The 26550-nt window shown below is 40.5% G+C and overlaps 1 protein-coding gene across 5 annotated transcripts in view; it reads left to right on the top strand.

The window, feature by feature from the left end:
• The window catches only part of LOC101164582 (pro-neuregulin-2, membrane-bound isoform), a 79311-nt gene that overhangs the window by 40593 nt on the left and 12168 nt on the right, over window positions 1-26550 (top strand). For 3 of the 5 annotated variants that reach the window (XM_020708867.2, XM_020708868.2, XM_011483507.3), the window contains exons 4-6: window positions 18317-18437; window positions 22983-23041; window positions 26341-26364. In XM_020708867.2, the coding sequence (XP_020564526.1) occupies window positions 18317-18437; window positions 22983-23041; window positions 26341-26364 (204 nt within the window). Of the gene's footprint in view, window positions 1-18316; window positions 18438-22493; window positions 22571-22982; window positions 23042-26340; window positions 26365-26550 lie in introns of all 5 variants that reach the window. The other 2 variants (XM_011483509.3, XM_011483508.3) reach the window with 2 other exon arrangements.

Here is a 26550-nt window from a genome sequence, read left to right as displayed (position 1 = left end):
CCTCCACGTGTCAGACTACTTCTGATGTGTTCATGAACACGCACAAAAATGCAGAAGAAGAGGATGACCGTGTAACAAACAGTGGAGCACTTCGCAGAGTTCAGGTTGCAGATTGCACACTCACATGCTAGAACTTCCATCAGTTTTTTGTGCAACCCCCGGAAGTTCTTTGTTGGAATCGTCAGTCAACGCTGACGTTTCCTCCTGGATACAATAGCTTCACTGTACTGTTTTTTTTGTGTGATTACCGGGTATCTGACTGTTGTTTGGACGTGTGGATGTGTTTGCTCGCTCGTCAATAAAAGGAAGGGAAAAGAAAAAAAAGGTCCCATTGTTTTCCAACAGCGTGCCGTCTTCTTTCACGCTTCAGGGGGAGAAGGCAAGACGGGACAAATCAGGGGATACGTACTGTATGTGGGCTTCTCTGAAAATACACATGCAATTAACAGGAGTTGGCAGCACACTTTGGTTGTTGCTGTGATTACCGCGTGCCAGTGAAAGGTTCAAATCACTGGATGTTGAGAGGAACAGACACATGGCATGCGTAGGGCTTTCCCTTTCTTTTCCAAGCCTTTCCAACTACCAAAAATCTATATCTATTTATATCTATATATAGATATAGATATATATATCCCTGACTTTGACGCAAATGTAACGGATTCAGACCAAGAGTGTGTTGAGTGGAATGGCTGCAGTGGAGTGCCTGCTGCAGTGTGTTACCAAAGCAGGATGCAGCCGCAGTATAATCTCTGTATGTGTGCCCTGCAGGGGGAAACAGAGCACAGAAGAAGGTGTGCATTTGTAGATGGACAGAGAAGGGGGGGGGGGGAGGATTGCATGATAGAAAACAACAGCGACGAAGAGAGACGGAAAAGATGCAGCTCTAACCAAGGAGAGCAACCGAAATAAGAGAAATTGTTGCAATCCCGCGAGCTTTTATCCATGGTGCCTGCACTGACGGAACGTCCTTCATTCATGCTTCTATAATGTGATAAGCACAGCCAGACGCAGAAGACATGCCAACATTTAAAGACCCACTCCTATTATCTTAACAGTAGCTTTTTTTTCATTATAGTTAAGCTGCTTTTAGCAAAAATCAAACAGCCTGTGTCGTTTTCTAGGACATAGTGTCTGCAGAGCAGCAGGAATTCATCGGAATTTTGCCACAGAGTGAGCCTGCCCTTATTTCCTGTTATCCCTCTCCTTGCTAGCTTACAGCCCCTCACACCCCCAACCTAATGTTACTGCTGCAATAAAAATGGTGAGCAATATCAGAGCAGTTTTGACAAAGATGCCAAATCGGACAAGGAAAACAAAGAATTGCATGGAGAAAGTTCAATTTTACATATCAACTACAAGCTTTTTCAAACTGAGTTTTTCTTGTCTGCTCCTGATTCACAGTGATCTTGATATAGAAATTCTTAGAAATGCAATTTTTATCTTAATTTTCTTGATTGTTGTCTTCCAGTAAAGCCTCACAGTAGCACATTCCTGTGGGAATCCTGTTCTTAGCTCCACCACACTGCAAATTGGGGCCCCTCCAGTTCTCCACGTTGATGTGTTCCTGTGTTTGTGTGAGGCAGAATATTGAATATTTTTTTTTATTTTTCTCATAAATAAAGGAAGTAAAGCAAAAAGATTTTTTATCACCTAGGATGGATAGCTGCTTTGAGTGGATGCTCTGATCATCAATTACAGCAGACGTGTGAGACAAAGCTGACACGTACCCCTGAGGTGTAATTATACGTGGCATGCCTTAGTATTGCTTAAACTCAAAAGTAATAGCTCTGTTTGGTGCTGAGTGATTTGGATTCACCTTAAAAAACCACAACATATCAGGCTCTCTGTTCACAACAGCTGGTTTCTGCTCAGCACAGGTCATATTTTGTTTTTGGGGAGCAAGACAAATGAACCTCCTCTGTATAAGAGTTGAGCATGATCTACAAGTTGCTTTAAGCGGAGGGGGAGCTGAAGCTTTTCTCAGGGTGAAGCCCCCCTTTCAGAGTTCGGAGGCATGCAGTGCACCATGGCTCTACGCCAGTCGCGGAGTTTAGCCAGAAACATTGATTGATTGGACTTGTGTGTGAATTTCGCTCATTTCTTTTTCGCCGGACAAGCAGACGAGAAACACACACACTGATTAAGTGCCAGTTACTGTATAATCATTCAGCGCAGATGGTCGGATGTTTTGCTGAGTTAAATGTTTAAGTTTCTCGTTATCAGTGTTTCAGCCCTGAGATCCATCCCCCCATACTCTCTCTCTGTGGCTGCTCTGGCCCCATTTGAGCTGTGAGTTTTGAAACATGAGATCAAACTTTTCATCCCTGCTTTGCAGCTTTTTGCATCCTTGCTTTGCAGGGTCCATCATCCAAACATCTCGGCGGGTTGCTCCCAACTCCCAGCATAGACACCCGGGGACCATTTGTTGTCCATGTGGGCTGACCTCCACCCTGTAATCAGTCTGGCATGGTGAGACCTGCTGGCCCTCTGCACGGCGGTATAGTATAACGTCAACTGTTGCCTACACAGGCAGCGTGAAGGCAGTCAAAGTTTGCTCGTCTCCACGTGGCCTCCGATTAGGGCCTCCTATTATCCTACGGGCTGCTGTGTTGTGATAAGCGCTTGCGAGGCAGCCATGTGTCTGCGGGCTGCAGGTCACCTCCTCGGGGGGTGCTGTGCGCAGCTCCGCAGAGAGAGTGTGTGAGTGCCCAGGAATGTGTTGATGGAAATCACAGCTGAACATATGATTGCTCCAGCCTCAGCAGTCCTGCTGAGGCCCACCAACCAGCAATTTCGCGCATGCATGCATGCATAGGGACCATCCCCTTCTCCCAATCACACACACAAAGATGTACACATGTTCAAGTGTACATGGTGGTTCTTAACCTGTTTTTTTAGCCCCACTTCCAAAAGTAAAATTGTGCTTTTTTCTGATGATGGATGACATTTTTTTACATATTCAAGTATTTCTTTATTATAATACTTGTAAATCAGGAGCAGACAAAAAAATGCAGTTTGAAAAAGATTGTGTTTGGGATTAGAAAATACGATGTATGTTTGGGGTAACAGCTGTTTATAGCAGGTATAGCAGTTATAGGTAATGGGAAGAGGGGGTGGGGTTGCTCTGCGCCAACTGTCCCAATTCAGAGGTAAATGTTTAATGAACTCCTGCCACTCAGCAGAAATTATGTCCTAAAAAACAACAGTTTTTGATTTGGGCTAAAAACGGAATGATTATAATTAAAAGACCACTGATAACACTATGAAAATAGATCAAAAGCTGTCGGACTGGGTTTCTACCTTGAAATAGTTGGAGAGCATGTTCGCCGCTTTGCCTGATAGATTTGTTTGGGAAAAAAGTCACATCTTGTACATACCGTGACGTGAAATAGGCCATACTTATCCTCAACTCAAATCTAGACCATTTAGTCATAATTTAACCAATACACATTTTTAGTATTTACACATGAAATGCCATTCTTTTTAGGAAATCACAAATGTGTGGGGCCTCTCTTGTTTTTTTGGACCAGCCCCATCCATAAGGTTTAGGTAATGCCCTCATGTTTGCAACATGTGGGTTGTTCGTGCAGGGTACTTTAAACAAGAAAAGCACTAACTTTCAACAGTTTAAATGTCATGGCTGACTCATGACGGTGCAAACAGCTGGTGACAAACGCAAAAAGCAACAAAATAAAGATGGTATCTCGGAAGGGTTTGGCTCAACCATCCGCCCTTCTTTCTGTTGTATTCTTTAAAAAATAAAAAGCGACAGAAGAAAGGATTTGGAGATCTAAACACCAAACTAAAAATGCAATCCTGTTATGTTTTCCTCCCATAAGTCCCTATTATCTGTCTTACGTAAGTCAAACAGCGAGCACTTTGCACAAGATAAACAACAACTTCCTTTGAACTGTTCATGTCTCTTACTAGTCAGCCTAGTAAGAACAAAGCCCACTCACTGCTGCTGCGCAAGCCACCAGATAAACTCCCTTCCAATGACGCTAACGGATGTTAGCGGTAACCTGGGTTGATTGTGGAACATCTGTACGGCATTCAATGCCATCGATTGCTGTGAGTAAGCAGCAGGAGTTATGTAAGAGAAGAACAGGCCTGCTCCTTTGCTAAGTGTTCTGTGTTTACAGGCCACGGGAGAGCAGCCTGTCAGGCTCGGTAGATCAGGCTGTTGCACCTTTACCCCAACAAACATTTCTTCAAATGATCCTGAGTGGAGGGGACTGAGTGCATTTGTCTGAGCTGACCCTCCGATCAGGCCAGAACTCCAGGTGTGACCACAGCCAAAAGTCCAAGCTCTGAGTAGGCCTGTGAGATGTTGCAATACAGAAATATATAGCAATGGACAGATATGTGAAGAGACAGGTTTTCAAAGGAAGCTGTCAGTTTTGGGGTTTTTTGGGGTGAGGAGTTGTGTCTTTTTTTAAAGATCGTGCATTGAAATGTGTCTTTACTGTGAGGTCGTTCCATAAAATTAGAAAACTGATCCTGGTCTTGGCCTTCGGAATCAAATATTTTAAAAAGTCCGATCTAGTTAATCTCAAAGAGTGTGAGTTTTACAGCACAGTCAAAGCAACCTTAATGCAAAATCGAATACAAAGAGAAAGTAGGAAAAATATTTGCAAGTCGGCTAAACTAGGATAGTTTGGGTTTTTGTGAAACAAATTGATCTGACAGCTGGAGTTCGAAGAGCGTTTTGTTCTCTGTCAAGGCTCTCGCCAAACCATAACTTCACTCAATCAGCACTTTTTTTTTCCCTTTCTTTTTTAGTTTGGTCTTTTTTTTTTCCAGTGGTGGGCAGGAATATCCAGAGAGAGTCAAAGCTTATTTCACAAACAGGTGACCACCTACCGCATCATAAACACAAGGCAGAGCTGCAACGCTCATCAGGCCTCAAACATGCTGGGTGAACGAAGATTTTGGATGGAGATGAACTTTTTTTTAACAAGGATCAAAATATACAATTGAAAGCAGAACGCGATTGTGATGGATTTTGTAATTGAACTGATAAAGTGACTCCTTTAGTCATCTTCAGTCAAGTTCAGATGAATTTAATTTAACTTCCATGAGCTCCTACTTAGCGTGCATTAGGCAACAGTGGGGAGAAATGACTCCTCTCTAAAAGACAGAGAAAGTTTGCTGAGTCAGATGAAGCCGTCGACCTCCCCTCCTCAGTCTGGAAAACCGGATAAAACTTGATTCTTAATGAAAACACCATTCATGTCCACAAGGCATAAAGAAAGCACCTTCATCTTTTGACTGCTCCTCACACATTAGTAATGTTATTATTGTTCTGTATACTACTTTTGTCTGTATTCATACCCTGGCATAACCCAGACTTGGGTTTATTGAAATAAATCACTGCTCAGTCAGGTTTATGGGCCTCGCCTTCAATGCCAAACACATCACGTTAATCTGACAGAAGACAAGTGATGTTTGACTCATAAAACCCAAATCAGCCTCTTAATATGTCTGTTATTCACTGGGTTTCGACAGTAACTGTGTGTGGAATGAGTTGCTGGCTTTAATATGTTCTCTATGAGCCAGTGAGTTAGGGAAGCAGCAGGTGCTGAATCAGACAATTGGAGAAAAGTCAGGAAGGATACGGAACATGCTTTTGAAATTTCTTTAGTAGAGCACTTTTAATTCAGTCTTTTCCAGTGGGTATCATTAAGAAAGTGGACTTTGGGAATCGGTGCCAAACAGGGAAAGTTATTGAGAGTCATGTCTCAGTTGATGGGATGTCCAGTAATCTGGCGGTTATGTGGGACAGTTAAGCCGTCAGTGTGAATGGATGCGGATATCGTTATGACCGAGGGAGGAAGCAGCTGTTGCACTTGAAAAGCTGAGTGATGTGAGCAGGAGGTGACACAACATTTCGCTGTGTGCAGGCCTTTGTTAACTCTTGGAGTACCCCCGGACAGAGCATCTCGCAGACTTCATTTGATATCATAATAAAAGAATCCCTCACAGCCCCCTTCAGCTGTCCCGGTGGTCTGGTTTTTTTTTTCTTTTCAACTTGTAGACCCCGACCATTTTGTTATGCCAAAATACGTTTCAAAAAAAGTTTTTGTTACTGCTTTTCAAAGCGGCAGAAATGTTTCATTGCATAATAGAGGCTTGTTTGCATTGACTCCTTGTTGGTTGGAAGTTTTGTGATTAGAGCCAGAACCCCGAAAGGGGCTTGCCAGCAAACTATTGTTCACGCACATCAAACAAAATCCCCTGCTCCACCTCTTACCTTGCATTTTTCAGAATCGGGCAAGACTAATTCCAGGTGTCTTTGTGCTTTTTTCACATCTTTTCTTTGAGCACGAACAGGAACATATACTTACCATTCCATTGCTTGAAGCTCGGGAGCTCAGCGGTGTAGTTTGGTTGCCACAGCTGTCTTTCATCCTAAACCTCACATTACTCCATCACTCCGCTTCCTTTTGTTGGTGATTTGGCAACTGCATTCATCACATCATGTGTTTCGAGGGTGAACAAGGTCTTTCTCAGAGGTTCGGTGTGGGTAACGGTCAGATCCATTTCCTTTCGGAGCGCGTAGGCGTGACTTGTGGAAGGAATAGTGATCCACTCAAAGTGAACTCATCGTTCGGTATACAGAAGGCCAGCAGTCTATCAAAACACTCTTGCTCCATTGCTCGTTTTCATGACATACGGCGAGTGTGGGTGGCGTGTGTATGTGAGTGTGTTTATGAGTGGAAGAGGCACACATACAAGCAAGCTGAGGGCTCTTTAGCTTTCGGGGAAAAGATGTAAGAAAAGGCTTCGGTCCTGGCAGCTGGCTGTTACTGTAGCACACAAAACCCAAATATGGAGCTCCTGTATACGTCCGCCGCATCTGGAGCTCCATCTCTCTGGCAACGTGGGCCAGCTGTTAAAGATGAAGGGACTTCTTGTCTTTCTCCACTCTTTTTTTTTTCTTAACATGTTGCCTCCATGAAGCCAGACTTGTCCAGGATCTTTTTGGACAAACATCAGCTCCTACACCAATGACGCAATCAGCACCAAAAGGCTTTTAACTTAGATATAAACCATGTTTGTGTTAACACATGACAAATATACATATTTGTAAAAAATACATATATGGGAATTTTTCTTCATGTTATTTGGTTGTGTTTATAATGACAGAGTAAACACAGTTGGGCATAAAATAGTGTTTTTGCAGGGTAATTCCCAAACTTCTAACACCTGAAAACCCAACATATCTCAACAGGGTATGTAGTGTTTCGGGGGGGGGGGGGGGGGGTTACAGAGTTGAGGACAAAAGAAGTGACAGACTAAAGAAAGAAAGAAAAAACTTCTTTTAATTAAATGACAGGATACACCAACACAACAGTGTCTAATCTGACCAAGGGCCTTTCCTTTGCTTGACTGATTCACAGGTCAGCAATTTTAATAAACAAAGTCATGCATTCTGACGGAAAATTGTCAGCTAGGATAATCCAGACTGCTTTAAAAAAACACAAAGATTTGACAAACACTTTTGGACAGGATTGTGCTTTTTCTTTTCAAATCTTCTCCATTGCTTTGTCCAGTCTATGAGTGCTGATAGTAAAAACATAAGCTTTAGTGGTAATAATAAGGCATTCTGTGCATGAAGTGGCTTCGAAGTGTGAGCCGAAAGGGGGCGTTTCTGCGATGTGTGTATTGAGGGTTGCTTCCTTTAGAGGAGGAGCGGAAAATGCTGATATCTGAACCTTTGCTGTGCGACTGTACCATGTGACTGATTTCAGAAAACAGAGTTATGAATCCCCCATACACCAGACAGTATGACAACACACATGTTTTGCATTTTTGATTTGCCAACAGATTAATTCCCACTTCAAACTCATACCAATTAATATTTTTGCATCCAACAGATGTCCTGTAGAGCCAATAAAGCTTCAAGAAGCTTTGCACTGGATGACAGGCTTCAATGCTTCATGAAGCTTCATCTGTCCATCACTACTCCAGCCCTTTTGACAATGATAACTGGCATCAGACTGTTGGACCAATGAAATCTCGCCAGTGAAGCCAAAGCCACATTTTTTCCATAAACAGTGAAATAAATACTAAATTTAGAATGGTCAGTTTTACCACAAAGATTTAAACAATGGTGGAATTTCAACTCAATCCAATCCAGTGGGTTGACAGCTTTATTCTCATGGTTTGCTTATCCAAGATTTTTAGGATAAACCAAATAATGATGGCCTATAAAAAGCTGTTTGCAGCCTCAAGGTTGTTTGCATTTTAGACCTTCTGTACCTTTAAGACATTACATCCATAAAAATGTGAAGTCAGAGAGTATTTTCTTGGAAAATTGAACAATTGAGAATAGCATGGTTTCCACACTAAAAGACACAATTTAAAGCCTTTTAAAAGAAAAAAAAATGAAAGTGTGCCTTATGATCCGGAGCACCTTATACAGTATATGGATTATTTCTGTATGTGCGTACTGGTGTTAAAAGGACTTTGAGAGGTACATGCCGCTCTGTCAAAATGTCAGTCTGTTTTTTTGCCAACAAGGTTGGGTGTTAGTGTGAATGCGCTAATCCGGCTAACATGTAGCAGTGTAGAACTGGGTTTTTTTTTTTACGTGTAACTAACAAGGTTGGGTACAGAACCCCAGATAGTTTCTAGTGCGCACGATAAACCAGTACAATATTTTTGCTACTTCTGTGTCCCTTTAGGGGCTCCACAGTTGGAAGTTAGCGTAGTCACGTTTGTCGTTGTTTGGTGAGCCTTTTATATGACATAAATTCATTGACGATGTGTCAATCCGGTGCGCCTCATATAATAATATGATAGCATAGCATAAATTATGAAGAAAATGTACAAGCAGACATTCCTCTAAGTCATTTGGTGCTGGAGATTATTCAGAGTCAGCATTGTCAGCTGATAGAGCCATCACACTTTAGGATAATTTTGTGTTGTTTTTTTATATGCAAGCTTTTGCTTTTTTTTTAATAATCTAGACAGTATAAAAGATATTTTCCCTATAAAAGATAATTTCTTCTGCCAGCCTCTGACTTAACCCCTCTATTGACTGCAAACAAAGATGTGGTGTCTCTTAACTCTATAGCAACCTCATCTTCTGGCTTCCCCTCACCCTCCAGATGCCAGTTCATCTACACATGCTGAAAGAATTTCCTCAGATCATACACCCTTGGCCCTTAGGTTCAAATGTGTCACCTCGAAGTCGCAAATCTGCTTCTCTGACCCCCACAAAACCATCGGAGCTGCTGCCTGCCAGTTTGCCAATTGATACAGACCAAAGACGTTCCAAAGCTCAAAAGAGCTGCCAAACCGTCCACGTCCAGGATGTTGGTGGTAAAGTTTAGCTGTTGCCCTCCCCATTTCCAGAATATGTTTGCTTCAAACGAAATTGACTGGGCCTTAACCTATTAGCCAATACCTACCAGTTGGAAAAGATGCAGTAAACAATAGCTTTTTCAGTGCAGAGGGGTGGGGTGGGTGGGGACTGAGCGCCACAGGCATCTTCACACTTGGACACCATGCTGAGCCTGCACTGCCTTTGAAAACTTCTAGAAAAGGCCGGTAGTGGAACCTTATTTCATTCAAATAAAAAACCAAAAAGAAGCTCATTCCCTGGAAGCTCGCTGGTGCCCACCTGTCCGCCGTTTTCACACCGATCCTCGCCCCCTCTGCACAGTTTTCCACGGCGCACGCAGCAGTTGTGAAATCCCAGACCAGCACGCTCTTTCATTTCACTTCAGCACTAAGACGACTGAAGCAGGCAAGACCAGGCATATCAGCTATGTGACTAAAAAATGGTAATAGGAGACAAGAATATAAAAGAAGACACACGATTGTGGCAGTGGCGGTCTCGTTAACGAGTGGGTGTTAGATTAATGCGCTTGGCAGGTTTCATTTGTTCATTTTCTAAACATTCCTTTTTTAATTCTGGGACTGTTTGAATTGTGGATAATTTTCCATTGAACAAAAAAAATGCTTTGAGATTACTTGCATTCATAATAGCTTTTTCGTGCATCATACCTAGAGTAAAAAGTAATTTAATTCCTTTGGGTATTTGATGTGAAATCTCCTTTGCTTGTTTAAAACCCCAAAAAGGCTTGAAGGCACAAATGTTGGATGTTGCCATCAAATGGGTGTGCCTTGACTTTATGTGTGCAAGTAGCATGCTTGGTTTTTGTTAGCTTTGGCTGAAAGCTGAAATATTTTCCTTATGAGCCTGTCAACAAACCTTCCCTCTGCCCTCCGCTTCCCTACATTTATTTTGTATCCAGTGTTTTTTGACCTGCAATCTCATTTGTTTAAATCCTTCCTCTTTTTTTTTTCTTTTTTTTTTTTTGCCATGCTGGCACATTTGCCCAGGCTTGACCTCCTGTCAAAATATTGTGCGGTTTTAAATCTGAAAAAGAAAAAAATATGAATCGTGAGCCGTTTGTTTTCTAATTAACAGTATTCAAAAAAACAAAACATCAATCTTTCCTGAAAGCCATGTCTGCTGGCGAGGTTCAATCTTTATGTTTTGTTTTGTTGATAGTGTCATTTGTCTCCATCTGCATCACCGAATGAACTTTAATACCACTATTCATTAACTCTTACAAGTATCAGTGTTTTGTTGTGTTTTTTTTTTCTCTTTTCCATCATCTTTCGGGCTCCTGAACCTTTCAGCACATTGTCTGTCAACAAGCAATACCCAGCTGTCAACAGCCGGGTTCTGGACCAAAACCCTACTTCCCTGTCGACCCTTTGCGCTTTTGCTTTCCCATCATTCAGTTGGTGTAACCGATGCTTTGGACGAGGGTGACTTAAGAGGGAAAAAGCATCTTTTGGGGGAAAGCTGGATTTGACTTATTTTGTTTTTGCCCTGGGATATTTGTACAGAAACATAAAACTATGGACTATTGGCCAATGGAGGAGCTACAGTATTTGATGTGGAGGGGCAGAAGACGTTGGAAGGGTGGAAAATGAGAACTTCCGAATGTGAAGTGACATTACAAATAAAAGGATGATAAAAACATATTTTTTTATTGTTAATAATATTAAAACAGCAGTTATTTTAGCTGAGATGCCAGTAAAATATATTGGTTTTGTCAATTTTGCAAAGCTTAAAAAGGCTTCTATCAATAATTTATTAATGTTTGTCAATAATGATACTAATATTGGCTCAAATATTAGGGGGGGGGCAACGCTTTTTTTTGTGGGGGCAGCTACCACCCCGGTCCTCCCATAGTTCCGCCCCTGCCATTGACTGTATATTAGAGGATAAATTTTTATTCCTGCCCCATTGGGGCTTCCAGACCAGAATTAAAAAAATAATCCATCCCAATTCCACTCCCCTTTTTTTCTTAATTTTGTCCCTATACATTGTAGAGAAAACGTAAATAGAAATCCCTGCGGTCTTTTGGGTTGTGTTGCTCTTGTTAAAATTCTGTTACATTGTTGGCATATTATTAAAAAGCTACAAAATGGCTCCGTCTTGGCTTTTTTGTCGTCTTTCCTATTGGTTGGTTCCCATTCCCGTCTGCTCCGGTCAGTGTTTTATCCTGTACCATCCCAGATCTGTGACATTAGAACAGATGTGGGATACCCAGAGAACTGTCAGCCTCTACTGTGTATAAGAACTGGACTCAATGGCCCCTCCCCCTATGGCGCTCCAAACAGGAACTACCCACTGGTTCCAAGAAGCCAAAATCCTATAGACTTCTATTGAGAAATAAACAGCTGTTACTCAGTCATTCTATTTGTTAGAATTAACATTCTTGCTCTGATACCTTTTTGTTTGAAATTTTCCTTCCAGTCTTCATTTTTTATTGATATTTTTTCTTTATCACAAGTTTTTCAAGTTCTGAACTGGGCAATCAGATCCCTCGATAAAAGTAGGTGGCCTCACATCGTGTTTTATTTGATTGACAGATTCAAAATCCCTGCTTACCGACGAATTCTTGTTCCAACATGGCGATGTCCGTACTACAAAAAAAGGCGACCAGATTGACTTTTTTTTCATTGGAGCTGGTGTAAACTATTTTCTATTGGTGACATTACACTCACTCAGTCCAGTTCTTATATACAGTCAATGGTAGGAACTTGAACGCCTTCCACAGAAGCTCCATCCATAGAAGCTCCATCCAGAGAGAATTAATAAACATTGAAATTTCAGATTCAACTTTTCGGTTCCAGCTGGAACCCAAATGTTTGCTGCCGTGAGATGATAGGAGGTTATGGGAGGTTTGGTGGACTGTGGTGGTGGAGGAGACCTTTTTCTGCCACATAAAACTGACTTGAAGAGATGCGTGTCTGGGTGGTAGGGCTATTACACATACCACCACCCTCTTATGTGACTGTTTAGGAGTCTGTACTAAGACATTTATCACTTTCCCCTCTGGTTTTAACAGCTTGGCTCGAATGTTTCTCGTTTGTTTGAGTTGTGGTGAAGATCTTGATGAACTGATAAAACAGCTGTTTGTTTTTGTAAAAAAAAGCACAGCTTTTCATTTTTTCCCTCATTTTGACGCCCGGTGCTCCTGCCCGAATGAAGGTCTACACGCTGCTCTCGCACACTGACATGCCCTCCAAATAGGCTGTGTGATTTATACGCTTTATTACAATAACGTAGCTTTTAAGAGCGAAAATCAAACAAGCCATAACCAGGTCCAGATGGATGCAGTCCACCACGAGCTTGAAAAACTGCCTTTCTGCAGAGTCCGAGCCCGTCTCAGGCTGTAGATGCCTGTCTGCTCAACAGAAGTGCAAAAGTGGAAAAGATTAGACCAAGCTGAAGTCAATTATCAACATTTGTCATCAATTAGGCTGACAAGTATGTAAGCCCGCTCCCGAGTCCGTCTTAAACAAGTTTCATAACCCAATTCAGGATTTGGGGTTGAGAGGTGCAATGCGGGGCTGAGGTTTTAGTTTGAGTCCATTTGTGTTTGTCGGATATGCAGAGGGTGCCTCAGGAGGAAAAAGCCGTGCAAAGGGGACCTCTCTTTTCGCTTTTTACGATTTTCCTAGAATCCTTTGGAGAGCGTGGAAAGACATGCATGTTTATGAAGGTTTCCAGATGGTCCCACTTGCTCCCCCGGCTTTGCTTTTCAGTTCGTGGGCCATGAAGGATTAATCAAACTCAGTGGCAAAGGCTGATGGCTAAACACTCTCACTACCCAGAGGAAAACCTCCCCTCTCCTCCCTTTTTACTCTGATTCGGCCCCCGGGCCACGTTACCAAGAAAAAGACGAAACCCGAGGTTAGAAAACCAAGCAATCTCGAACAAAACTGGGACTTTATGAGTGCAGATAAACAAACAGAGCCTCCGGCTTTGGCTGCAGCTTCCAGACAAAATTCAACCTTGGCGAACACACCTGAACTCTGATTTACTTTATGCGGTGGGGATTACACAGCATGACTGGAGACAGGCAGCAGCACATGGCATGCTGAAAGAATGCACCAGAACAAACCAATGGAATCCCAGTCACCCAAGATCTCAGCTTTATATATTTCTCAGATAAAAAGTTGAATTTGACCCGAACGGATGTGCCTTTCTGAGCTGATCTGCGTTTTTTATTTTTGCCTCACCATCATTTTAGGAAAATTGGTGATTAAAACCCTGAAAGAGGATGTCAAAACGATCCTTTGGGACGTTCTGTGAGGAAACGATCACTCATCTGGAGCAGGTGGAACAGAGGACTTCTGTCTGTCTCCACTGGTTTGTGGAATAGGTGACTTCTTCCACGCAGAGAAGCAACTTCTTCATTAGACCACGTGAAAAGGCATGAACACCTCCCTCCAAACTCTGAACAGCTGCTCCTCATTGCAATGATGAACAGCATTCGCAACGCATTATCAAACCAACTGTCCACAAAACGGCCACAGTCTGTTAACAGCTGTGATTAGCTCTTCCTCTGCGCGTACAACGAGGAGAAAAAAGCAGCGGCATGTGAAATGTGTGTCGTCGCCCGAAACCTCCTCCCCGGCCGGCTGTTTGGACAATATAGCAAATGGGATTAAGGCGCTCAAATGAAATCTTCCTCAGAGGACAAACACTTAACTGATGTAATACTGATGTGACTGACTGCAATTAACAAACAAAATCTCCACACACATTCTAAACTGCTCGATTGCCAAGTTACAAGTTGCACGTGGGAAGCACTCCACTCCACACATGTTAAACAAAAACCTTAGAATTTGGTTATCCTCAAATAAAACACAGATCAAACAAGTGTATTTTTTTGTCTTGGATTTAAAGACGTATTCCAATGAAAATCACATATTTTTTTTGTGTTTTTTTTTCTTACATTTTTCTGATAACGGAGGACATTTTTAAAATTTTTTTATCTTAAAATACAATTTCTCAATATTTCTTGATTCAAATCATTGTGAAACAGGAGCAGATGAAAAAAAAATACAGTTGGAAAAGCTTGTGACATGTATCCACTGGTAATGTTATGTTCAGCGTTGTGAGGGACTGTAAAATAGCTGGAGGGCGTGTAAACAACTGAATGATGGGAAATGAGGGCGGGCTTACTCCACAACAGAAATATGAATTTCTGATGAACTCCTGCCGCTCTGCAGAAACTTTGTCCTAGAAAGTTTTGTTTTAAATGTTGGCTAAAAACGTAATCCTAATTAAAACGCTTTTTAAATAGATCAAAAGATGATCGGAGTGATTTTAACAACAATCTGGCCTTTTTTCCTTACGTAGTGGGAGGCGGGTTTTTTCATCGTACTTTTGGTCACCTCTCAAAGAAAATGTTTTTCCACAGAGCTTGGTCAAAAGTTACTTTACAAGACGCTATTTTACTTCAGTAATTTAAGCAGAAAACTGTATCCACATCCCATAACTGAGATGCTCGTTGTTGTTTTAAAGTGTGTTTCTAACTGTGTTCGGTAAATTCTTGGGCCTTGTCACGACTTTTAATCTCGAGTAAACATGTGTAGGAGCAGCCAAAGTAAACACTGTATCGCAGCGATCAGAATAGGTTCCAAAGGAATAACATTTGGATCCCAGAAATCCAAAAGGTCCTTCTCCTTGTATGGGGGTTCCCTGTAAGGGGGATGATTGGTACATTTGGGCCAGTTTTGATTCAATGTCGAATTTGGAAATAATCTGGAATGACATAAGGGGACAGTTTATGTCTCACCCCTGAGGTGGAAAATACGTTGGCAGCTGAATCTGCCATATGAGAATGAAACTGAAAACATGTCATTCCTGACGATGAAGCAAATGAAAATACTGGCAAACCCTCTGGTGAGGTCACACCTTAAGTGGGTGCATCAAATTAACAGGATCTATGAACACACGATGCTTTTCTCAAAGAATTTCTGTTTCTTTGCTTCTACAAAACAAAATCTATTTGAATTTGTTGAGGGAAAAAAAAAGAGGTTTCATCCTCTGAGCAGATAAAAACTGTTTGTTCACAATTCCCAATTGGTAATATGAACCTTTGAACACTTTGTAAATAACATCTCTTCAGTGAAGCATGGTGGTGGTGTCATCATGGGATAGGAATGTTTCTGGTTCTTGTTTTGTTTTTTACTTCTGCTTTACAAAAACGATAAGAAATCTAAAAACTTTTGTCCAAAACAGTCAAAAATCTTCTTTTGTGTAAAAAAACACATGTTTTTGTGAAAAGTCATTTCTATATTTAGAACACATACGTTTTATGGTGTATTTTTCTTAGCAGACTTTTAGCTCTTTGCCAGCCTGTTTGTGAATTTTATGTCCATCGCAAAGCATCATCAAAAGCAAACTGAGAAGATTTCCGGTTTAATAGTAACAGATATTTACAGATACAGAATGTTTCTGAAAAAGGAAGATGAATGAGGTTCATTCTTCAAAAGACACTGACTTGTTTAAGAGGCTATTATTTTCTGCAGTCGAGGGGCTAAAATATTGCTCGCAGGTATGTGTTTGTTCTCCTCTGAAGCTCTTTAATACAGACAGGTGTTGTTTTTTGGTTGGACCAAATGAATTTTGTCCTGTGGGAGCTCCACCTGCAACCTTTTAGCTGGAAGTCTGCACAAAAACAACTCGGTGCTGCAGATGTTTAAGCTCGGGGATTTTTCACAAACCCCGATTTTTCTGTGGCATTTTTATAGAAGCACTTTTAGGAAAAGGGACACACAATAACTAACAATTTATTCAAGTTATAGGGATAATTTTTAAATGACAAATTTTACTTTTGTTTCTAAATAAAATGTGAATCAAAGTCTTTTATTTTGAAATGTTTGGTAAAAAAAAAGTAAAGTTGACGGAATAAAAGGAAATGTCACACATTTTGGGCATTTTCCACATATGAAATTTCTGTCTTAAGTGAAATATGCATGATTAACATAATTCATACATGTTTCTTGCGTTTGTCATTCATTGATTTTTGAAGATGTCCGTCAGGGGTTTTGGCCAACAGATTTTTATATGCATTCGGTTTTGAGCTGTTCAAAATTTTTGGTCAGTTGAGAATTACACAGTTTTCATGTATTTTATGTAGATTACGCGTAATTATTACGTAAATCTCACACAACCACACATGATTTTTGCGAGATGCATCATCAAATCTGTCCCTTTCCAAAACCGTTCCACGTATGTCTAACGGACTTTTCACGCATGTACCACCAAGGTATAACTTGTCGGATATACAACTTTTCTCACTTTTTGCACGTATATTCACATTTGACCAATTTTCACTGGTACAATGTGCGCAAATTGTAGTGGCTGTGTGACAAATGAACCATTTCTTTTTAGATCCTAATTCATATAGACAGACGCTGGTATATTTAAAGATAAAACTAACCTACATTAGAATTTAAAGGTCATCCTTCAATTTAAAGGTCAATCCTCTGAAGTAAAAAAATAAACCAACTCCAGCATCTATATCATGAGACAAGTAAAGTATCAACGAAATGTTAAATACATCAAATATTTTGATTGATTTAATTATAAGAAATATTTTGTATGAAAAAATAAAGAACTGGCCAGATTTAATTTGTTCTTCTTTTCATGGGAAGCTTTTATTTTCTAAAGTCACTTGCAGGTTTTCGCCCACATGTGAGCCAGCTGGACCAGGATGAGATGATGTGTGAGTGTTGGTGTGTCTGCCAACCCTGCAGTGGTCTGATGATCTGCTTGAGACATTTCACTTCCTTCCATCAGATCATTCTGGGCCAGCCTGCTCCTCTATCGTCCCTTTTCTCTCTTTTGTTTTGCATCATTTTAAGGTGAACTTCAAATGTGGTTTTCGTTTGAGACTGGGAGACTTTTACACGTTTTGGAGGTCCCTCCTACTCGCTAGTTTGGTTTGATCTTTTTACGAGGTGTTTTACATGCCAGCAAGGTCTTCAGGTGAAAATGAAGTGGTTCTGAGTGGCTGCTAAGCTGAAAAAGGTGTTTAGAGTCGATGGAAAATAAAGGTGTTCGGTCTTTAGGAGGAAATATGTTTAAACATAAATACACATCAAATCAGACATCAATCGTGTAAATTTAAATGTTTTCCTTGGGGTAAGAAAGTTTCACGCAATTTTTTTGTTCAACATAAAATATTTTTGGGGCATAATTGGCTAAAATTGATGTCTTTGTTATGCTATGAAGTATAAACTTGTGTCAGCTCATCAGAGACCAACATCTTTCCAACTAGAGAAGAGACTCTGTGACTGCTAATGTGCTAAAAAAAAAAAAAAAAAGAAAAGAAAAGAAAAAGTGGGAGTTGTGAAATCCTTCTGTGGCAGCAAACAGCCTGCTACATGTTAGAGCCAAATGCTCGGCTAAATCAAATCCTTGGGCGATTTCAAGTCACAACACTCTGCAGCCATAAACATCTTCCAGAATGCACAATGACCCCTCTATCCTGTGCTAGAGAAGCGCTGTGTCCAAAAGCAGGCAGGTATACGCAGTGGCAATCCTTCCAACATCTGACATGTTCAAGTCCGTTCCTGCCACGGTGCACCTCTTCCGATAAACACGCTTGAGGATTAGGTTGAGATACATGACATTTCAGGCCATTCCATTGGCTTGAGTCAGCGCATAAACATCTCCTATGCTAAGTCGGTAAAATATTTATCTCTTCTTACAGAACTTCTTGAGATAGTGTCAACACTGCTTAGGAACACAATTACATTTGTGGAGGGAAAACTAAGAGTCCTTGTTGAGGTACGAGTGAGTAAAACGGTGTAAATCACAGACAAGGGACAAGGATTTTCATGAAAAGGATAACAGCTGTAAGCAGAAGCATTTATCACCGATCTTCCTCTGTTTTATCAGTTTTTCAAAGTTGTAAGAAAAATAAACATTTTAAAAACAGACTGACTAATGTAATATTTGTTTCTTTTACTCTCACAGTAACCACAACGCCATCTCCAGGCTCAGGCCACGCCAGAAAATGCAACGAAACACAGAAGGCCTACTGTGTGAATGGCGGCGACTGTTACTTCATCGATGGTATAAAACAGCTTTCCTGCAAGTGAGTCACCCCCCACCCGACCCTCCGCCCCACTCCCCGTCGACCTTGAAAACCATTTATTTGCCATTCTCTCATCTCTGACTTGAGTCTTTGTCCCACAGCAACATTTCTCAACGTCCGAACTCTAACCACGAATGTTCATTTTAGCGCTTGATTTTCCCGCTTCCAGCAGCAGCGACAGCAGCATGGCATCACAAGGAAACAGCCAGTTCTCCTAACTAGCCACCTGTGGTGTATTTTAACACTAGTAATGGAGTGAAGAGGTGGTGTGCTCATCCTTTTAAGTCATGTTTGGTGTACAGGGGAGCTACACATTAAAAGCCTTTTTAAAATGTCATAAGTCAACGGCTTCGCAGCGAGCAAATATTTATGCCTGTGCAAGGCCCCCAATGAGGTAAATAAGAAGATTGCTTACATTTTGTAGCAGGGATCAAGACCTGTGAGCAAAGCGTACGGGAGAAACCATGTATCTCTGCTTTTCAGGAAGAAAACATGTTGACATTTTCACAGAAACAACCCCTTTTTTTTCCCCCTCTGACATTTACAGTTTAGTTTTTGTTGGACTTAAGGTCAAAAAACATTAGAGGGGATGACGCTTGAGAGAAGTTAAATCAAACACTAAACTTTCTTTGATGTTTTTCAGCTTTTCAAGTGGAAAAGACGTTTGTAATTTTGGAGACGATGACTTTCGCAGTTGGCTGATTGTCAAAACTTTTTCCAACAGCTGTTTGAACTAAATCATGTTCATTTCACAGCAAATTTCCTGCCTGAGTTGAGCCAATCAAGGACAAACGATGACAAAGTTGTTTCTGACCCTTTTGGGTCGAGACGTTGGTGATTCTTTAATGTTTCTTTTAGAAAGTATTGGTAATCAAACAATTACATTTTTTGATAAAAAGAATAATTACCAAATCCAGAAAAAGAAACATTATAGGCATAATAAATTTGGCCTGTAATGCCACATTTTCACAAACTATCATATAAGTCCTCTGACAAGTTCGATTTAGTGCTAAAGCATTGGTGAGGCGTTCATGTCCAGTTGGCCCAACAGAGAAATGCTCGACAAGCAGCGAGAGCATGGCTGAGACAGCCGGGTAGTTGTACAGACTGAAGGCAGCAATAACTCAATTGCTGCAGCTAATTCACTCCCAGCTTGGGCGCAAGTCCAAAAAAAGATGGATAATACAGTTGAAGGCGTGCATGGGATTTGTTGTCCTATAGCCATTTCATTTAAAAAATGCTGGGTTTCACAAATCATGAGACAAAGGAACTGCTAAGGTAGTTTCAGACCCAGCTTTCTTACTTTGACCTTATAAAAACTGTAGTGCTAATATTAATAAAGGTAGCTTAAGTTAGTCCTTGCAATGAATTAAAATATAACAGGCTTTAAAGACAATTAAAATATTTATTTTAGTTGTAGAGCATTTTCTAGCAGAAGCTAATTATTAGCATTAGCACGTTAGCTGTTATGCTACAGTGAATTAGCAAGCCACCAAGAAGTTAACCCTGTAAATCTAGCCGTATCAAAGAAATTAAATTTGTTTTAATTAAAATGTTTTCAAACCCTTTGATGTAATCCACAAAAAAATTGCAATATCATTTTTTATTAAAATAGAAAGTACATGATTGATTTGGGACGTTTTTGCGCACAATTTAAGGTTAAGATACAAAAATATGACATAGCCACCGTCCTAAATTCATTACGTATGGTTTGGTTGTATTAAAAATAATTAATAAACAAGTTTTGCATTCTTTTAATACAGAAAGAAGGCGTTGTACCATAAAGTTTTAAAAATTAGCTAAACTTTTTCCCGCCAAAAGTGTTTTTGCAGTTTCACGGAGGCAACCATTTTGAAATGAGCATGGAAAAGTCCTTCTACTGCCCCTAGCAGAATAATGATGAACTATAGGGCAGAAAACACTGGACCAAGTTGTATCAAATTAATTTTTAAGTAATGATTTGGGATACAAAAGGTGATATCGGGTTAAGGTGGTATTATTGCCATTATCTTTATCCATTATTATTAAGAAGTGTTTTAATCTTTACTTTAAAATGAACATTTTTTTTGTTTCAAATAGAGATCCAACAGTCATAATTTTAAATTACTTAAATGAACGAAATTTAACAAAGCTCTAAGTGAACAACAAAAAAATAAAAAGAAATATTTGTCATCGGCTGTCATAATAAAAGCTGTGTGGGTTATTTTTTTACTTTTTTTTTTTTTTTTTTTTTTTTGAAGACTAGATCCTGCCTGACAACCTCCCACACATGGTTAAACACTTACTTCCTCCTCCTAAATGTCACATGTTTATTTTCTACACCACTGTGGATATTTGTGTGCTCCTCTGATATTTAAATTATACGCTGCTGGTTTATTCCTTTCATCTTTCAGCCAAGTTTTCCTTTGTGTATTGGTGCTGCTGTCCCCAGATACACGCCATCACTCAGGATGAGTAATTTAATGCTGAATGTTATGGTGCTCCTGGGAGACCTTGAGTGAAACTAGTAAATCACCACCAATGACCTTTTGTCAGGTTGGTGGTCTACTTGTGGCTGTGAGTGGAATCCTGGTGGCCTGGAAATCAGTCCATAACAAGAATTTGGAGCGCAAATTATTTCAGATACAAAATGACGATGTACCAAAAAAAGTATATTCTTCTGTTTTTTTTTCCTTGTCCTTTTTCCCATATTCAGGGTTAGTCTTAGGGAATTTATTTTCCATCTGGTGCTGTTAAATTTCAGGTAGAAAAATAAATAAACAAAAGCTGGTGCATTTGCAAGTGATTCTTGGGATTCCTATGAGGGGACACTACCACACATGTTTCCTTGTTTCTGTTCAACAAGGAAATGCAAAAAAATACACAGAATTGACACGGAATCCATGTTGCTTCTGTTTGATCCCAGTCTCTGTTGCAAAGTGGGATGTGATGGAACAGAATGTTTGAAATTCATTTGACTTTCAAAAATGTCAAAGCAAAGCCAACATAGTGAGGTTGCGCATTGAGTGGGTGATCATGAATTGATTTTTCCACTTGGACTTTGTTTCTTTTTCTTTTGACTGAATGGATCCATTTGTTCGACGTTAAGATGTAAAAACATTTTACCGACACATTTGCAAGTGAGCATGTGTGGGATCTACAGGGATGTAACAACTCATTTAACAACGATTTGTTTCATATCGTGAGTTATGGATGACGATACGATTAATAGTTCATATCGGTTCATTTTGAGCGACCTAATTCACTGATTAAGAATTGATCCAGGACATCTTTAGTAAAAAAAATTCAACCAGTGTGACACAGAGATAAATACCTGGTACTGAACAGTGCAGGTAACGTTTTCCAGATTCCTTGTGTTTCTCGCAAGATAATCAAGTGTAAATTAAATATGTGTACAAACAAGTACACAAGAACTTATAAAATAAAAATAAATAATATACATAAAAATATGACACAAATTGAACATTATTGAAACATTTTACCCTACTCTATGGTCACTTGTCTTTGCAAAACTCAGTGTTTGCACACATTGGACTGTAATGATGGCATGATCAAAATGTTATTTTCCAATATTGATAAAATCTATTCATTTAATCTTAAACGATTTTAGAATGGTATAGGTTATTCTTTTGACAACTTGTCTTGGACCGATCAATCTGGTTGAGTCCTGTGAATCTATTAATCGATTAAGTCGATCATTCCTTACACCCCTAAAGATCTGAAATCCAATTCTCAGAAGAATGTAACCACCGTTTTGACTATTGCAGCCAAACAACTGAAATAAATTCAGTTGTGTATGCATTTTGGAGTCCATTATTGGTTCAAAGGTTTTAATCTTTTTCAATATTCTTTTTTTTAATCAACATTTTGTTGTATCCCAATGGATGCTATAGTGGATGGTTGAATTGGGAAATGCTGTGACTCTAACACCTTCTTGATTGTCTTTATGCTCTTTTAACATTCTTGATCTGTATGTGACCCAAAGGGATTTGTAATTTGTAACGCACCTCACTTTCTCAGTTTTCCTTTTCATAACCCGTGTCTGCTCCCCCCTAGATGTCCGGATGGATACTTTGGCCCGCGCTGCTTACAGACTGAGCCCCTGCGGTCGTACATGCCCAAACCTGACAAACGTATGTTAATGTTCTATGAACAGCTGAGAACAGAGGCACGGTTTTCACTGGATCTCCTCAGTGGATTCCTGCTGGCCCTCCCCCGCTCCCCCCCAGTTCTCTTCTTCTTTCTCCTCCTTTCTCCTTCTCAGGTCAACACGCAATGAGCTGTGTACCTCACCATGCACACGTGGTGGTGTCATCCATGGGAACGCTCTGCTTCTGCTGCCTGTGGTTGAGCTGTTGTTCTAACTCTGTGTCTCTCTCCCCCCCTCTCTCCCTCTCTCCCCTCTGTCTTACCTTTATTTTCTTTTTGTGCATACTCCTCTTCATCACTCCACTCTTACATTTTTTGTTTGTCACTCGTCCACCACCCTCCACCTATCCCTTCTCCTCTTCCCTCCATTTCTGTGGCTTTGTTTCTTTCCATCAGGTGTCCAAATGACTTTACTGGTGATCGCTGTCAAACCTACGTTATGGCCAGTTTCTACCGTATGTCAACTTCCTCTTCTGTCATAGTGTCGGAGTGTGTGCGTGCATGCTGGGTGTAGAGAGACTGTTCATTCCTGGTTATTACAAATAGTTGTGTCTGCATCTTTTCCCTAATGATTCATTCACAAGCTGGGATTAGATCAATAGAGTATGTTCCTGTGTTTGGTCTGCATGGAACGCGTGTGCTCTGATTGTAACTGACAGAGCGGTGCATGCACAGCCTCAGAACAGGAGCTCACCTTAAACCTGCTAGCAGGTAGTTGTGGCCTAAGTGTGGTTGCTGTGAAGACGTAAGGTTGGATATTCAAGGCTGCATGTGACAACACAGTCCAATGGCTTAAGAATTTTACAATATGGTGCCTTTTTGTGCAACCAGCTGCAGATGTGCAAGCATGTTTATGACGACTAGAGTTAATCCGTGGCTTCAAAGCCAGGACGAAGCAACTACCTCCAGGTAACAGGTGTGGATGGTAATAACATAATAATATAACAATATAATTTTTTATTTCTTTTAAGAACTCACATCGATAAAATAATTGTTTTTTGGTGTTTTTAACAGGTTCTTGTGGCATTTTTCTGATGATGGAGGACATATGTGAAAAAAATTCAGCTTAAATTTGCATTCATGAGTATTTTTGTTAATCAAATCCTTGTGAATCAGGAGCAGATATCTATCTCAGGGGGTCTAGATGACCCCATCCTTACATTGACCTGTTATCCCTACCAGGATTTTATGTAATCCATGGACACCATGGATTTCTTCATCCTTGAAGAAAAAAAGGTTCAATGCATTGTCTTGTGGCGTTCAGTTGTCTTGTGGGGTCCAGATGACCGCACTCCCAACATTAACATAGATAGCACAAGGGTTAAAGTCAGAATTTTGGCAACAAATTTTATTTTGCAGCAAGTTTAAACTGTCTTCAAATCACTATGATCAACTAAAGAAAGCAAGCAAACTCACCTGAAAAAACATACAAACCACATCCCAACTGCTAATGTCCTGTTGTACTCAGTTTCAACAAACTCCCTTTGATTCCTAATCAATGCAGATGTTGTGGAAACCCAAGAAATCGGGAAGGCTGCTTTAGTTCATAACACACGGGAAAAATATGTCAAACAGCAAAACAGCTTTATTCTGATAGCGTGAGAGAAATCAGTCCTACTTGGTTCCACATGGCATCATAACAAAAACATCTATCAGCTGCTAAATTACTCAAGGAGGAAGTTTTGTTAAGAGCGGCTGTTTCACAGAACCTACCCTCAAGGTGTTTCTCTTTGATGGGAGGAGGGATTAACTGAAAATTTATGTTGCCTAACCTTAAACTTAAAAAAATACAAGATTAAATAAAGTATGGCATGAATAAAGTTTGGCATCAGATACATAATCAGCAGGATCTGTTTCAGCTTCCTAATGGATGCTGTACAATATCTGCTAGTCTGTGTTGTTTCAGTTATTCAGACAGTATTAGAGCGACGCAGACCAACATCCAGGTTTCATGTGGTATTTGTTCTGTGTTCACACAGAGCCATTGTAAAACTCCCAACGACAAGTAATTTAATCTTGCCTAAGGTCGCTATGCACTCTGCTGAAATGACCTGTCTTCTTGGCAGAGCGGACAGTAATGTGTGGGAGCTCTTTTTCCTACAGTCACTGTTTCTGCATTCTGATTCACTTCAGTGCAGCTGTGCATCTGCATCAAGGACAGCATTTCTGTCCCGTTCTCATCCAGGAGCATGCAGAGACCACTGACTTGCATATTTATGAATGAGCGATTGCAGCCCTGAGATGCGATAGGTCTAAAGAAGTTCAACCCTTATGTTGCCTTGCGGGTAAAAAGTGACCCACTATGTTTAATACCTTAACCCCCTTTTTCCAATGTGACTCCATCATTAGATACTAAAATTGTCTTATGGGTCATTTTTGACCCGTGCAGTATACACATTTGAACACCATGAATAGTTAACATGAAGGGTGAATCCATACATGGATGTATGGATTCATGATTCAAGATGAATAGGAACACTTAACCCTTGTGCTATCTTATGGGGTCCAGATGACCCCACCTTTACAATGACGTGTTATCCCTACCATGACAAAGGTGGAAAAAAAATGAATTTCAAAACACCCAACCTTATTTGCAACATGTAAAAAAACAGACTGATACCACCAAAACAAACGTCACCACGACAACGCTAACTCCAAACCTTCTTAGGAACGTTAAAAAAAACACACAGTCTGACACCGCTACACGTTAGCCACGTTAGATATGTTGGCCAAGTTTGCCACATTAGCGTATTTCCAACCTTGTTTGCAGCAGAATTATTCCATATAAGGCGCTCCGCATTATAAGGCACACTGTGATTTTTTTTTTCAAAAACAATTAAGGCTTTTAGATGCACCTTATAGTGTGGAAAATACAGAACACATTCTGATACAGTAAATGACAACAAAGAAAGGAAAGTGAGGTCATTTTCATTCATAATCTATGTGTCATGATGTGAACTCACAGTGACTACGAGGCACCCCTGGTGGACACATTCACTGCATATTTCCGAACATGTCTCCTACCCCCTCCCCCGCAACAAGAGCTTAGATTAATAAGACCATGTTGTCATAAGAGCAGCAGAGACGTGCTTTTGCCCAAGTACAGCAAGTGGGATGCCAGAGTTATGGACTCAGCTAGTTGGTACAACATCCCCGTGGCCTTACTCTGCCAGAGAATATAAAGTCCAGCTTTAATTCCCTCATATTCAGCAATATTATTCCAACACAGCGCAGATTCCAACCTCTCAACTTGCCCGTTCATGTGATGGGTGTGGCGGGGAACTGACACTGTTGCAGGGTGCAGAAAACTGAAAGCACAGGTAATCTCTGTGGATGACGCATATTTTCCTTATGCAGATGTAACAATCCTTCTTTCCCATTGGAGGATTTGGTTTTCTTATATAACTAAGTGGCCCCTTTGTGGCAGAAAACCTCCAACAAATATCAGGAAGACTGTGTTGACACATGCAGCTGAGAGAGGACCATGCAGCTGATTGTTCATGTAGATGAATAGAACAGTACCTGTGTGCATGCTGCTGAGGTCTGATAGGGTTTGTGTGACTGAAAGTGTCCTGCATGCTGGTGTCTGGTCTAAAATGGTAACTGACACGTTTTTGCTGTCTTAGTCGTTGTACCGAAGTGTGTTTACTCCACATGCCAGAAGGTGCCACTGTATTAACCCGGTGTGTTTCTTCTTCTCCTTGTGTTTTTTATTGCTGTTTTTCTTCCACCTCTCAACCCTCTGCAATGGCAGAGCATCTTGGGATTGAATTTATGGGTATGGAACCATCCCTTTTGATTCTCCGTCCTAGTTTAGCTCCGACGACCTCGTTCGTTTGGAAATGTTTCGTGCTCGGCCTGTGGTGTGATCTGATTAACCAGTCGATCTCCTGAGCGATCATGCCATAACTGATCAAAATGACAGACTGTCAATCAGTGCATCCTCCATTCAACATCATTAACA

Source organism: Oryzias latipes, chromosome 14, assembly GCF_002234675.1.
Source record: "Oryzias latipes chromosome 14, ASM223467v1".
NCBI classification, from domain to species: Eukaryota; Metazoa; Chordata; class Actinopteri; order Beloniformes; family Adrianichthyidae; genus Oryzias; species Oryzias latipes.
This window is presented reverse-complemented; position numbering and strand designations above follow the sequence as displayed.